Source organism: Chiloscyllium plagiosum, unplaced genomic scaffold, assembly GCF_037043375.1.
Source record: "Chiloscyllium plagiosum isolate Xiang-an unplaced genomic scaffold, Cpla_swu_hap1 HiC_scaffold_12, whole genome shotgun sequence".
Lineage (NCBI taxonomy): Eukaryota > Metazoa > Chordata > Chondrichthyes > Orectolobiformes > Hemiscylliidae > Chiloscyllium > Chiloscyllium plagiosum.
Window position 1 is genome coordinate 92,518,520 of NW_028270150.1, and position 15,692 is coordinate 92,534,211.

General features: G+C 49.8%; 1 protein-coding gene across 2 annotated transcripts in view; it reads left to right on the forward strand.

The window, feature by feature from the left end:
* The window catches only part of enox1 (ecto-NOX disulfide-thiol exchanger 1), a 370,711-nt gene extending 356,971 nt beyond the window's left edge, over positions 1-13,740 (forward strand). The window contains exons 12-13 of one of the 2 annotated variants that reach the window (XM_087993063.1): positions 8,699-8,784; positions 12,893-13,029. In XM_087993063.1, coding sequence (XP_087849189.1) covers positions 8,699-8,776 — 78 coding nt within the window. In that variant the 3' untranslated portion in view covers positions 8,777-8,784; positions 12,893-13,029. Of the gene's footprint in view, positions 1-8,698; positions 8,785-12,892 lie in introns of both variants that reach the window. The other variant, XM_087993061.1, reaches the window with a different exon arrangement.
* Positions 13,741-15,692: the final 1,952 nt, after the last annotated feature.

Sequence of the window (15,692 nt, forward strand, 5' to 3'; positions counted from 1 at the left end):
GCAGGCGCTACAGCAATGGAGGAAACGGAGCCGCACACAGAACACTCCACAGTGAGAGAAGTGGCCCGATTGAAAGCAAAATGAAGGAGATCTGAAATCGAGACCGGACATGCTGGCAGAACCCAGCTGGTCTGGCGACACACGAGTGGAGAGAGAAAAATGGGAGTCATCGTTTGGAGTCCCATGACCCCTCTTTCAGCCGCTCCCTTTATTCCCAAAATCGAGATGGTGAGCCTGCTTCAGAAGGGGCGCGGAAGTAGGAAGCCAGGAAAATGAGACTTTGTTGTTGTGTGAATGGATACCCAGCACCTTCCCAAGGAAGTTCAGGATGGAAGAGGCTGGTCCTTTCACCAAAACACCTTGACACTGATCCTGCTCCCTCAGAGCTCTCAGAGTGAACAGAACCCTAGACCCTCCTATTTAGATCTGTCAGCCAGGGCTCCCTGCTTGACCAGGTTAACAGCCCTAATCAGGGAACCCATATTCTATGAGGTCCACCAGGGCGACCTTGTTACAATCACTGCAGAGGCCTGATGGACGACCTCTGACTCACCACTGCTCGCAATCCTAGGTCACTTGGCCAGTGTTTAGGTGCTTGTTCCCATCTGGGCTTCGATTAGCTCAGCTCAGGGTGGGACCGACCGCACACAGGCTCCACAACAGGGGAATGTATCCGAGCAGTCTGCTAGCTGGTGCCCTTGAACTGAACTTGTTTGTACCTGATCGAGGACATGGACTGGAGCAATGGGACACTTGGTGATAAACAACCCCCTTGCTCTTGTAGCTAGCCCTCACAGCCACCTGTCCTCGTGACTCCCTCCCATTAATCGTGCCCACCTTTGTCCCTGCTCACCCCTGCCAAGGAGGGAGAGCAGCAAGGGTTTACCAAGTTGATTCCTGGGATGGCAGATTGACATAGAGGAGAGAGGTTGAGTCGGTTAGCATTGTACACACTTGAGTTTGGAAGAGTGAGGGGTGGGGATCTGATAGAAACCGATAAAACTGTAACAGGACTAGAGTGGTTCGATGCAAGAAGGATGTTTCCGACAGTGGGAGGAGTGTAGAACCAGGGATTATTGTTTAAGGATGAGGGCTAAATCTTTTTGGACTGAGATGAGGAGAAATTTCTTCATCCAGAGAGTGGTGAGCCTGTGGAATTCATCCTCACAGAAAGTGGTTGAGGCCACGACATTGTGTTTTCAACAAGGAGGTTAATGTAGTAATTGTGGCTAACGGGATACGGTGGTGGGGGGGGGGGGAGGGATTGGGACGATGAGCTCGATGATCAGGCGTGATCCTCGAGTGTCACGTGGGGGGTGTCACAGTGGCTCAGTGGTTAGTACTGCTGCCTCACAGCGCCGAGGACCCTGGTTCGATTCCAGTCTCGGGCGACTGTCTGCGTGATCTTTGCACATTCTCCCAGTGGGTTTCCTCCGGGTGCTCCAGCTTCCTCCCGCAATCCAAAGGTGTGCAGGTCGGGTGAAATGACCGTGCTAAATTGCCCATCGGCTTCAGGGATGTGTAGGTAGGGTGCATTAGTCAGGGGTAAATGTAGAGCGATAGGGAATGGGTCTGGGTGGGTTACTCTTCGCAGGCTTGGTGTGGACTTGTTGGGCCGAATGGTCTGTTTCCACACTGTCGGAAGTCTATGATTGTATTGAAAGGTGGAGCAGTCTCAAGGGGTCAAATGACCTCCCATGCTCCTAACTTCCATCTCTCTATGACTCCAGGGGGCGCAGTACCAACAGCAGTCAGTGTCTCCTCTGTGGCGCTGCTCTGATTGGCAGGCAGCTCCAGGAGTCTGGGGGTCCTCGGCCGGGCCCAATGGTGTCCGCCAAAGTGCCAGCAGGTGGTGGAAAGTTCTACACACGACTGTCGCGTGTTATGGAGCATTTCTTCTTGGATGTGGAGCTTAAGGGTGAGCTGTGAGGGGAGGTAATGGAGTCCAAAGGAACAATTGTGGCAAGGGCGTTTCCATGGCTACCACTCGCGGTCAGTGATACTGGGGAAGGAGGGCAAGGTTGGATGACTGCAAGCTAGTGGTACAATGAGGTATTTATTGCAAACACTGAATAACATCTGAACTTGACAGAAGGAGTTAGCAAGAGTGGACCTCTCTATCTCTGATGATCGAACTGAAGTAAACAGCTAAGAGTGTATGGAAAAACTGCCATTATCACTGATTTACTAATTGGCTAGTTTATTCAACTAGCTCCGGTTTTATGAACCATTGCATAACCACCTCTGAATCCAGTGCTGCAAGCAGCTCATGACGTATAATGTTTCTGCCAGTCGAGGATATCTTCACAACTTCAATGCAGCAGATGCTGAATCCGACCAAACTGTTGAGTCTGGGATTGGTGGACTATTGACTGCTACCGTCAGTGTCTGACCTCGTGCTGGGGCAGACTGGAAGGGGCCGACTTAAATGGCCTACTCCTATAGCTGTGACTGCGTCTAGGAATTGCTGGGGGTGGGGTGAAGGGTGAGGGTGTGGTATGGGTGGTGGTGGGTGGATCAGTGTGGGTACCGAACAATACTGGGTAAAGCAGGACATGTGCCAAATGCATTTTCCTGTTAACACGCAGCACAACGCACCCTCCTCGTTTTGAACCCTTATAGAAGTAATGGAAGGAAAATAGATCCCGAGTCCATGGAAATGGTGGTTCAGTCCAAGTTGTCAGAGCTCAGGGTAGTCTACAAATAGAAAATTTGTACGTGGCTCTAAATTTTGTCTGTATTTCATGTATAAAGGCATTGTCAACGTCCTATTTTCTAAAGGACCTCCACCTTGGATTTATGCAAAACACTAGCCTCCTGCTCCTGACCGTGATGGCAAATCTTTGAGTTGAAAATGCCTCAGTTGGAGCTGGAGGATTTGAGAAGGAATGAAAGCAGGAGTAGGCGTTTTGTCACTTTGGACTGACTCCACCCTTTGACAAGTTCATTGTCGGCTTCCACGTCCGCCCAGGTACAGAACTCTGAAGGTTCACCAGCCTCTCGAGTGAAAAATTGTCCCCTCATCTCAGACTGAAATCCGAGACCAGGACCGCAAACACCCTCGCAAGCACATAACGCGCTCAAAACCCTCTCGGAATTTGACGTTTCAAGACCAAGATGTTTGAAGAGTTCCCATCTGACAGCCAAACCACGGTGCCCTCCCCACGCCATCTCTGATCCGAAAACGATCCTAGAGTTTTGCCAACTCCGTGCTGAGGGGAAGAGGTGAGTGAGTGACCTGGGGTTCAAACTCGTAGGCAACGGCCAAGCCACAATTGGTACGTGTCACCGACCATGTGAGGTGTTGAAAGCAACAGAGGAACTTTTCTTCCTGTGGAGGCATCCCTGGAAAATACCATTTGGCTGTATTTGCAGGCAATGCCCTCTCGATGTGAAGCCAACGTGAGCAAAGTCCCAGCACCTATTCTGATAACCATTACACAAATATCAAGGGATGCATCACAGGTTAGAATCCAACTGCCTGTCCTCGGTTTGATATTGCATCTGTGCAACTTGCTTCATTTTGCTTCACCACACTGTCTCATTCGGCAGGGATCAGACACTGCAATACCGATTGCTTTTGGACAGTACAAAGCCAGATCTGTTTGTCCCTCAGATTGCTTTGATCGGGTTTGGAGAAGACTCAACACCTTGGCTGAAGATTGATCTCTGATTCTGGTGGCTCAGTGGATGGCACTGCTGCCTCACAGAGCCAGGGACCCGGGATCGATTTCAGCCTCTGTGGAGTTTGCACGTTCTTCCCCGTGTCTGTGTGGGTTTCCTCCGGGTGCTCTTGTTTCCTCCCACGGTCCAAAGATGTGCAGGTCAGATGAATTGGCCACGCTAAGTTGCCCGTAGTGTTCAAGGATGTGCAGGTTAGGCACATTTGTCAGGGGTAAATGTAGAGCAACAGGAGGAATGGGTCTGGGTAGCTTATTGTTCGGTGTGGACTTGTTGGGCCAACTGGCCTGATTCCACACTGTAGGGCTTCTAAGTCTAAGTCATAATGACTGTGCAGGTTGGGGATGTAGAAAGGGGATGTGCAAGTTGGACCTTCGAGGCTGCTGCTGCCCCATGCAGTCTGATAGTCCAACTCAGTGCCTGTTCCTGCTCTCTCCCCATTTAGTTCTAAGAACTAAAGGGAGATTGAATGTTGCTGAAAAGACAGATGCATTACCAGAAAAAGATGAAAAGCCTCAGCCAGACGTCTCACCGATGTTTAAGTTGTCAGAAGCACTCACGCTCTCTGATATTAATTGTATAAATATATCAGCAGAAAGACATTTTGTGTGCGGCATTCAATCTTGATTCAAATGACTATTGATTGATGAGAAGGGACTCAGGGGAGATCAGCAGAAATAACCAGATTAGCGCTGTGCAGACTGATCAGTAAAATGACAGGTATAAGATTGGACAAACCTTTCACAGACAGGAGGATTAGGTCACATTACAGTTGCTGATTTATTTAAAAGGGACAAAAGGACTCATTTCAAATGTCAGCCGCTGTTTAAAGCAATCACTCTCGTGATCTCGATCTTTTGCAAGAGCAAAGAAAGGAAAGAACTTGCATTTATATAGCACCTTTTGCCAGTTCCTACAAAGAATCCCAAGCTTTGAAGAAGAGTAGGGGTGTTCTGCCCAGGGTCCTAACAGATATATATTTAGCTCCAGTCACTAACACCAAGCTGTATTATTTTCTTGTTCTCTTTTTGGACCTTAGTGAGACCACATCTGGAGGGCCATATCTAGTTTTGGTCTCATAGAGTCACAGAGATCAACAGCACAGAGGTAAAAAAAACAACCCTTCAGCCCATTGAGTCTGTGCTGGTCAAAAACAACCACGGGACTATTCTAATCCCATTTCCCAGCACTTGGCCCATAGCCTTGGCTTCACAGGTGCACATCTAAATCCTTCCACAGTGTGAAGGGGGTTTCTGTGCCTCCCAGCCTCACAGGAAGACAGCTCCAGGTTCCCACCACCCTCTGGGTGAGGAGGTTTTCCCTCACGTTTCCTCTAAACCTCTTGCTGATTAGTTTCAATCTACTCCCCCAAGTCATTGATGCCTCCACCAAAGGGCAAAGCTTCTTCCTGTCTACCCTATTTATGTCCCTCATAATTTTATACATCGCAGTCATGGTCCCTCTCAATCTCCTCTACTCTAAGGAAACAACCCCAGTCTGTCTGATCATAGACTCATGGAGATGTACAGCATGGAAACAGACTCTTCAGTTCAACTTGCTCATGCCAACCAGATATCCTAAATTAACCGAGTCCCATTTGCCAGCACTTGGCCCATATCCCCCTCAGCCCTTCCTATTCATATATTCAACCAGATGCCCACACATCACCCACACACTCACACACACCATATCCACTGACCCATACATCACCCACACTCACACACACCATATCCACTGACCCACACATCACCCACACTCACACACACCATATCCACTGACCCACACATCACCCACACTCTCACACACCATATCCACTGACCCACACATCACCCACACTCACACACACCATATCCACTGACCCACACATCACCCACACTCACACACACCATATCCACTGACCCACACATCACCCACACTCACACACGACATATCCACTGACCCACACATCACCCACACTCTCACACACCATATCCACTGACCCACACATCACCCACACTCACACACACCATATCCACTGACCCACACATCACCCACACTCACACACACCATATCCACTGACCCACACATCACCCACACTCACACACGACATATCCACTGACCCACACACCACCCCACACACACCATATCCACTGACCCACACATCACCCACACTCTCACACGCCATATCCACTGACCCACACATCACCCACACTCTCACACGCCATATCCACTGACCCACACATCACCCACACACTCACTCACACCATATCCACTGACCCACACGTCACCCCCACACTCACACACGCCATATCCACTGACCCACACATCACCCACACTCACACACACCATATCCACTGACCCACACATCACCCACACTCACACACGACATATCCACTGACCCACACACCACCCCACACACACCATATCCACTGACCCACACATCACCCACACTCTCACACGCCATATCCACTGACCCACACATCACCCACACTCTCACACGCCATATCCACTGACCCACACATCACCCACACACTCACTCACACCATATCCACTGACCCACACGTCACCCCCACACTCACACACGCCATATCCACTGACCCACACATTACCCACACACTCTCACACGCCATATCCACTGACACACACATCACCCACACTCACACACGCCATATCCACTGACCCACACATCACCCACACTCACACACACCATATCCACTCACCCACACATCACCCACACACGAACCATATCCACTGACCCACACATCACCCACACACTCTCACACGCCATATCCACTGACCCACACATCACCCACACACTCACACGCCATATCCACTGACCCACACATCACCCCCACATGCACCATATCCACTGACCCACACATCACCAACACACTCTCACACGACATATCCACTGACCCACACATCACCCTCACGCTCACACACGCCATATCCACTGACCCACACATCACCCACACACACCATATCCACTGACCCATACATCACCCACACTCACACACGCCATATCCACTGGCACACACATCACCCCCACACTCCCATGCACCATATCCACTGACCCACACATCACCCACACTCACACACACCATATCCACTGACCCACACATCACCCACACTCACACACGCCATATCCATTGACCCACATATCACCCACACACTCACACACGCCATATCCACTGACCCACACATCACCCACACTCACACACGCCCTATCCACTGACCCACACATCACCCACATGCTCACACACGCCATATCCACTGACCCACACATCACCCACACTCTCACACGCCATATCCACTGTCCCACACATCACCCACACGCTCACACATGCCATATCCACTGACCCACACATCACCCACGTGCTCACACATGCCATATCCACTGACCCACACATCACCCACACGCTCACACACGCCATATCCACTGTCCCACACATCACTCACACATGCAATATCCACTGACCCACACAGCACCAGCACACTCACACACGCCATATCCACTGTCCCACACATCACCCACACACTCACACATGCAATATCCACTGACCCACACAGCACTCACACACGCCATATTATAGAGTATTAGAGCCGTATTTTGCGGACAAAAATCCTTAGGTCCAACCCGTCCATGCCAACCAGATATCCCAACCCAATCTAGTCCCACCTGCCAGCACCCGGCCCATATCCTTCCAAACCCTTCCTATTCATATACCCATCCAAATGCCTCTTAAATGTTGTAATTGTACCAGCCTCCACCACATCCTCTGGCAGCTCATTCCAAGCACATACCACCCTCTGCGTGAAAAGGTTGCCCCTTAGGTCTCTTTTATATCTTTCCCCTCTCACCCTAAACCTATGCCCTCTACTTTTGAACTCCCCGACCCCAGGGAAAAGACTTTGTCTATTTACCCTATCCAAGCCCCTCATGATTTTATAAACCTCTATAAGGTCACCTCTCAGCCCCCGGTGCTCCAGGGGAAACAGCCCCTGCCTGTTCAAACCCTCCAACCCCAGCAATGTCCTTGTAAATCTTTTCTGAACCCTTTCAGGTTTCACAACATCCTTCCAATAGTGGGGAGACTGGGATCGCACACAATGTGCTGTCATGTATCTGGCTCTCTTCCACGTCATTGATATTGGTTGTAAATAGCTGAGGTCCACAGCACTGGTCCCTTCAGTCCCACTCATCATATCCTGCCCTCATCTAAAGATAATGCATCTATCCCTGCTCCCGCCACCATCTTGGCGATCTCATCCTTTGCCCCAGCTAAAAGGTTGCCACCCACATTCTGAGCTCTACTCTTGTGTTGCAGCCTTTCAATGTTGTGGGGGGCCTCATGGCACAGTGTCCCTACCCCTGGACCAAGAGTTCAAGTCTCCCCCCCCCCCTCACTACCACCCCTCTGGAAGTGTGTAAGAACAGCACTGTACAGGTTGATTAGAAAATTAAGTGACAGGGGAGGCTGGATAAACGACAAGGGGGCTAGAGGATTACAATGGTGGATCTAAATGGGCAGCATTGTGGCTCAGTGGTTAGCACTGCTGCCTCACGGCGCCAGGGACCCGGGTTCAATCCCAGCCTCGGGTGTCAGTCTGTGTGGAGTTTGCACATTCTCCCAGTATCCGTGTGGGTTTCCTCCCACAATCCAAAGATGTTCAAGCTAGATGAATTAGTCATGCTAAATTGTCCCGTAGTGTCCAGGGATGTGTGGGTTAACCATGTGAAATGCAAGGTTACAGGGATGGGGTTGGGGGGTGGGTCTGCGGATTTGATGGGCCGAACAGTCTGATCCTACACTGTAGGGAGCCTACGTGGCACCTTTTCAAATGCATTGAGAAAATCCAAGTACACCACATCGACCTGCTCCCCCCAGCCCACTGTATCCATCTTGATTGTCACTTCTTCAAAAAACTCTACTCAGCTTGTGATTGGTCATCTGAGAATTTATTTACTGCATGGTAAAATCTGTTGTAAAGGAGGACGACAGAATCTCAAAACTAAGCATACGCTTTTCTAAAACAGGTATTATTTCAACTTTCCTACATGTCCATCCGTTTGGAGCGAACATTGAGTATCTCTGGTCTTACCTACAGCGACTAGATGCCAAGGTAAGATATCAAGGTGAAATGTATGACTATGCGAAGTTTGGTTTGGAGATCAGTGACACCCCCCCTCAGGATTATCCCCTCATTTCCCGTGAGCTAATTAGTAGACACCCAGACACACATCCTAACTGGGTGGATATTTGTGAGTTATTTGAAAGGGCGGGGAGTGACTAGGATGACACCTGACTGAACCAAACAAAGCTGATCGCTGGCAAAAGCCTGAAATGGGAGGTGATGGGCTGGAGGTATTTTCATTAAACTATTCATCCAGGGGCCTAGCCAATGTTCCGCGGACTCTGGTTCGAATCCCGCCATGGCTGATGGTGGAATTTGGATTCAATATTAAACAAAAGTCTAGAGTTCAATGTCTAGTGGTGACCATGAATCCACTGTCGATTGTTCACCCCAATCTAATGCCCTTTAGGGAAGGAAATCTGCTGTCCTCACCGGGTCTGACCTACATCTGACTCCAGACCCACAGCCAATGTTAACTGAGGGAATGACAATTAATGCTGGCTTGGCCAGTGATGCCACGTTTTGAAAGTGGCTAATTAAGAGAACTGTCCCGATATAACTATTGGTTTAAGGACGTTACCAGGAAAACGGCATTGATGTCTGACCGGCAGCCCCACAGGGAGAGTTGGATGCTGCTGTAGCAGTGAGGCAAGGATTGATCAACACAGATATGCTCTCCTGGTTATCTTACACAAGGAGCCGTTGCCGTGGAGGTGGTACCACAGCTTTTAACTGGGTTACAGCCTTGTGACATGGTGCCACCTTGATTGAGGTTTGGAGGCATCAGCTCTGTTGTCTGTTTAGAAAGTGTGACACAGACACACACACACACACACACACACACACACACACACACACAGACACACACATCAGACACACACACACAGACACAGGCACACACACACACACAGACACACACATCAGACACACAAACAGACACAGACACACACACAGACACACACACAGACGCACACATCAGACACATACACACAGACACACTCACACAGACACACACAGACACACGCACAGACACACATAGACACACACACAGATACAGATACACAGACACACACACAGACACACGCACACAGACACACGCACACAGACACACAAAGACACACGCACACAGACACAGACACAAAGACACACACACAGACACACACACGCAGACACACACACACACAGACACACACACATACACACAGACACACGCACAGACACACACACACGCAGACACACATACACACGCACACACAGATACACACACAGACACACACACGCAGACACACACAGACACACACACATGCGGACACACATACACAGGCACATGCAGACACACACACGCAGATACACACACAGGCACATGCAGACACACACACACAGACACACACACTCACAGACACACACTCATAGACACACACACAGACACACACGCGCAGACATACACGCATACGCACGCACACACACAGACAGACACAGACACACGCACACACACGCAGACACACAGACACATACAGACACACACGCAGACACACAGACACATGCAGACACACACACAGACACACACGCGCAGACACACACACACACATGCATACGCACGCACACACACAGACACACGCACACACACATAGACACACACAGACACACGCACACACACTCCGACACACACACGCAGACACACAAACAGACACACACACAGGCACACGCACACACAGACACACACACACATGCATACACACACACACAGACACACACACGCAGACACACACTGACACACACACACAGACACACGCACAGACAGACACACACAGACACACACACAGACACACACACAGACACACACAGACACACACACACAACAGACACACATAACAGACACACACACAGATACACGCGCACAGACACACACAGACAGACACACACACAAAGACACACGCACAGACACACAAAGACACACACACACAGACACACAGGCACACGCACACACGCAGACACACACACATAGACACACACTGACACACACACAGTCACACACATGCAGACACACACACACATGCAGACTCACACACACACACACACACGCATAGACACACAGACACATGCACAGACACACACAAACACACACACACACACACACACACACACATAGGACAGTGATGAGGGACTGCTCTGGAAGTGGGAAGATGCTCTCAATTTCCGAAAATGGTCTCTGGGTGATGCAGCCGTCTGTCTGACCCCTTGGAACGGGATTCGGGTTCCCCCTGCCCCTACCCAAACCCTCCCCTACTGTATTCCAGCGTCTAGAAAGTCAATGGGTTATCTCTCTGCTCCCCCACCTCCCCCAACCCTCTCCGTCCCCAGTGACCGTTACCTCTGACCCTGTCTCCGTGGAGCTTGGGGATGTTTCAGCCCGCAGAGTTCACGTTGTTGGGGACACTGTGCTGAAATTCAAGAAGACATTTTATGCCCCCCCCCCCCCAACAGCTTTCCCCAGATCTTCAGGGTGGGAGTCAGTGGGCACACCAGCACATGGCCTGCTCACCCTGACCTGTGCCCCAGTTTTGCGGAGGTTACCACCCAATCGGGTGGGTGTGCTGTCTCTTTTGGACCGAGTGAAGCCAGCTTAGCTCCTCGGTTTGGCCACTACCTGACCTGCCACAGAGGGGTGGCCCACTCCCAGTGAGGGGTCCGGCAGCTTTAACAGGGGTTTGGGTTGGTGGAGGGGGTCCTCTGTGCCCGATAGTGCCACCCCTTCCCACAAGGCCACGCCACTCCCTTAATCTCTTCCAGGCTCTTAATCCCATCCTGCACCCTCCCTGTGCCCCCCTATTCCTCACTGGGGTCTTCCAGCTGGGACTTGCTGGTCCACTGACCTACCTATAGGCCTGACTCTATAAGCCCCTTCTTGTTCAGGGACTGCCTGGTGTTCCCAGCCACAGGTACCACTCAAATGTGTCACTGTCTGGATTGACTAGGCCAAGCTAACTGGTCAACAGATTTTGGAGATGGCTGGCCCTGAACCAATTGACAGCCCCTCCTGGCGTAAGCGGGACACCCAGTATTTTAGCGACGGCTCTCCCAAATAGAGTTGAGAATGGTATGGAGCCCTGTAGAGAGCAGCCATCTCTCCCCAGACTTGCCAACTGGGCTGTCTGTCCTCCTCAGTTCCAGCCTTGTTTGGAGCATTACTCAGTTGAATCTTCAATATTCCACCTTCATCGGGAAATACTTGCTGAGTTATTTTACTTTAAAAAGAAGGCACGCTCTTTCAGTTCAGAATGATGTCTTGTGTCATCTTGCTCCACGATTCATTTTGCACATCTCCCATTTTTAAGAGAAACCCCCCAAGCAGACCGGTCGCCATGGTAACGTTGCTTTCTCTTCCTCAAGCAGTGCAGAGTCTCATTCCAGTTGCCCTCAGAGGCTCAAGCCAGATGCCGGGAGTGAAGGCCTTCAGAAAGTCATAGGCCTGCATCTGATTTAATTCTGAATCGATGAAGAAACAAAGTTCACCAGAGCAGAAAAAAGATTCCATTGGGGATGGGGTTGGGGAATTCCCACAGTGTGTCAGGAAAACACAAGAGGGTGACAAGTTGGTGCGCTGATGAGTGGGGCTGACAGACCTTTACAAGTGAAGGCTGAGGCAGAATCCAGCAGATAGGCCCACATTAGAAATGCAGGCACTGAATCAATTGGCCCAGTCACGCTCCCCCTCAGTCGATGTTGTATCTGATACGTCCCACGTAGTATACAGGGAAGGAGCAGAAAATCATCCTTGGAATTGTCTCATTGTTGTGTTAACCTGGAATTCAGAGCACCGAGTGATGTCAACTAACCGTGCTTCAGCCCTGCTTCGTTCGCAAAGCCACCATGTTAGAACCACAATGCAGCGGTCAGTGTGTGCGATACCAGGCAACGTGGTGTGAAGTGACACTGCGCCGTGGGGGAAGGTCAAATGCCACCGTGTGAGGGTCTCCGTGGTTTGGGGTGGTACTCGGAGGGGGTGGGGTGAGCCAGCTGGAGCCACTGCGATGTGGACACTCTTGTCTGGGAGCTCTCTGCTCACTAACCTTGCGGCCTGGCTTTTGCCTTGCAGATATCTTCAGGTGAGATTGAGATGCTGCTCTCCCAGCTGCCGCACATGTTCAAACAGGAATTCACCGGCGTTGGGGCCACGCTGGAGAAAAGGTGGAAATTCTGCGCCTTCGAAGGAATTAAGACAGTCAGCCAGTGAGCTGAGAATGGAGCTTGGCTAATCGATTTCCTCCTGCAGTTCAAGTTTTATCCGTCAGTGAGAGTGAACTCTGGTGACCACGAGGAGGATGAAGGCTGCAGAGCCGTTCAGGCTCGAGATCAAACTGCTGTTGTATCTCTGGTGACTAAAAACCTATCTGGGCCCTGGCCACTGACCTATGTCAGAACATCAGAAACTCCCATTACCTGACTTCTTCCTCAACGGCGAGGGGGTAAGTGGGAGCCACTGCTTGGAGATCTTAGTAATCTACCCTGAGGGAAGAAAAAAGTCATTGGAAATACTCACAGGTGATCCCGCTGGAGAGAGAATACATTCCGATGATCCAGAAACTGGTTGCAAACTTCAGGCCGGGGGCTGTTACCACTGAAAGGTCCCTGCTGTGGACAGAGCATGCTGGGAAACATGCCAAGGCGTAGAGCTCAAGAGAAAAAGGGGAGCCCAGAGTGATGACCCCTTTCCTCAGGCACAACGCAGACTGAGGTGTCTCTTTCTCTCTCTCTCTCTCTCTCCCTCTCTCTCTCTCTTTGCTCACGTGAGGGTCAAACTGAAATATGTTAAAAGTGCGAGGGGAATCGTGATTCTTCTCTGTTTCCTGATACATATGACCTTCATACCGGCTGCATCGCACAGATGGGAAAATCTTACTATCGTGCAATTTAGAAATAAATTATTTTTTATGAAAATTGATATTTTTACCTCACGGTGTGTTGGTATAGGACCGTTTCCTACTTGTCTGTCTGTCCTCGGGATATTACTCTGAGCACATGACATTCCGCAGATCCCATGTGGAATACAATCGTTTCAGGGAACTTCAGGGCTGCGCAAAGCTAAAGCTGTGCTCCCTTCCCTGAGACCCACTTTCTCAGCTTCAGGGCCTTGGGACTGTTTACTCTGCAAACACCATCAATGCAGGGACTATTAGAAGACACTGTTCTGACTACATTGTATTGCGTCAAATTAAAGGCACATTTCAGGTAAATGTAAAGGCTTTTAGAAAGGACACAGAGGAGATTCAGTCCGGAATGAGGAACTTCAGTTACATGGATAGATTAGAGAAGCTGGGTCTGTCCTTCTTCAGAAAAGAGAATCATGGAATCCCTACAGTGTGGAAGCAGGCCATTCAGCCCGTTGGGTCCCACACCAACCCTCAAAGAGCATCCCGCCCAGACCCACCCAATCCCCATTACCCTGCATTTCCCATGGCTAACCCACCTAGCCTGCACATCCCTGAGCACAATGGGTAATGTAGCATGGCCAATCCATCCAAGCTGGAAAACTTTGTTCTATGGGAGGAAACCGGAGCACCCAGAGGGAACCCACGCAGACACGGGGAGACCTCCGCACAGTTACCCAAGGGTGGAATCAAACTTGGGTCCCTGGCGCTGTGAGGCAGCTGTGCTAACCACGCCACCTAAAGGATAAACATTTTTATTGGGGTGTTCAAAAGTGTTAGGGGTCTGGGCAAGAGTCATAACTGTGAAACTGTGTGGACAGAGAACTGAGATCCAGAGGATAGTAATTTAAGAAGATTGAAAAAAACAAATAAGACAGGACCAGGGGGTCACATTTTGAAGATATGGGATAGGCCGCTCAGGATGAGGAGAAATGTCATAACCCAGAGAATGATGAGTCTGTGGAGGTGTCTGCTGCACAAAGTAACTGGGGAACAAAACATTGAATGTTTTCAAGAAGGAGATAGGTGTAGTTCTTAGGGATAAATGGATCCAAGGGTATGGTGAGACAGCAGGAACAGGGGACTGAATCCAATTGTCGGCCATAATCCTATTGAATGGTGGAGCAGGCTCGAAGGGCCAAATGGCCTCCTCCTGCTCCTAGTTTCTATGTTTCTGCGAGTGATTGGAATCTGGCAAGCAACTACCTGAGACCATGATGGAGGCAGGGAATATCATACCTCTGAAAAAGGAATTGGAGAAGCATTAATCTAGAACAGAAGATGCTGAGCTCGGGGAAAGGTTGAGAGGGTGGGATTGATCCAGGTCGACCTCCTGTAAAGAGCCTTCCATAACCGGGACCACCAGAATGGTCTCCCTCTGCTGTGATGTGATTTGATGATTCTTAGACCATGAGGGAGCTCAATTCAGAGACGCACCGAAATGTAACCGACAGCACCAAGCAATGGATTACGACAACGTGAGATGTAACAGTGAACTCACCTTTCCTCAGTTTACCATGTTTGCGCTGCATGCATTGTTAGTAATCTTCCAAGAACCCTTAGATAATGGAAATCTCACAGACATTTGAGAAACTGCCAATGCAATACCTTTATTTAAAAAGGGAAGACAGCAAAAAAAGCAGATGACTGGGATTAGGAAAGTGTTAGAGTCCATCATAAAGGACACATTTATAAATACACAGTCATCATAGCTTCCTGAAGAGGAAATCCAACTTATTGAGAGGTAATAAGCAGGTTAGATAAAAGGGAGGCAGTGGATGAAATATATTTGGATTTCCAGATGATGATTGGTAAGGCCGCACAAATTAGGCTACTTAATAAGATAAGGTGTTGGAGGTAGTGTTTTGGCATGGATAGTGGATTGGCTAACTAATAGAAGACAAAGAGTTAGAATAAGAGAGGCATTTTCAGAATGGTGACCTGTAACTAGTGGAGGGCTACAGGGAT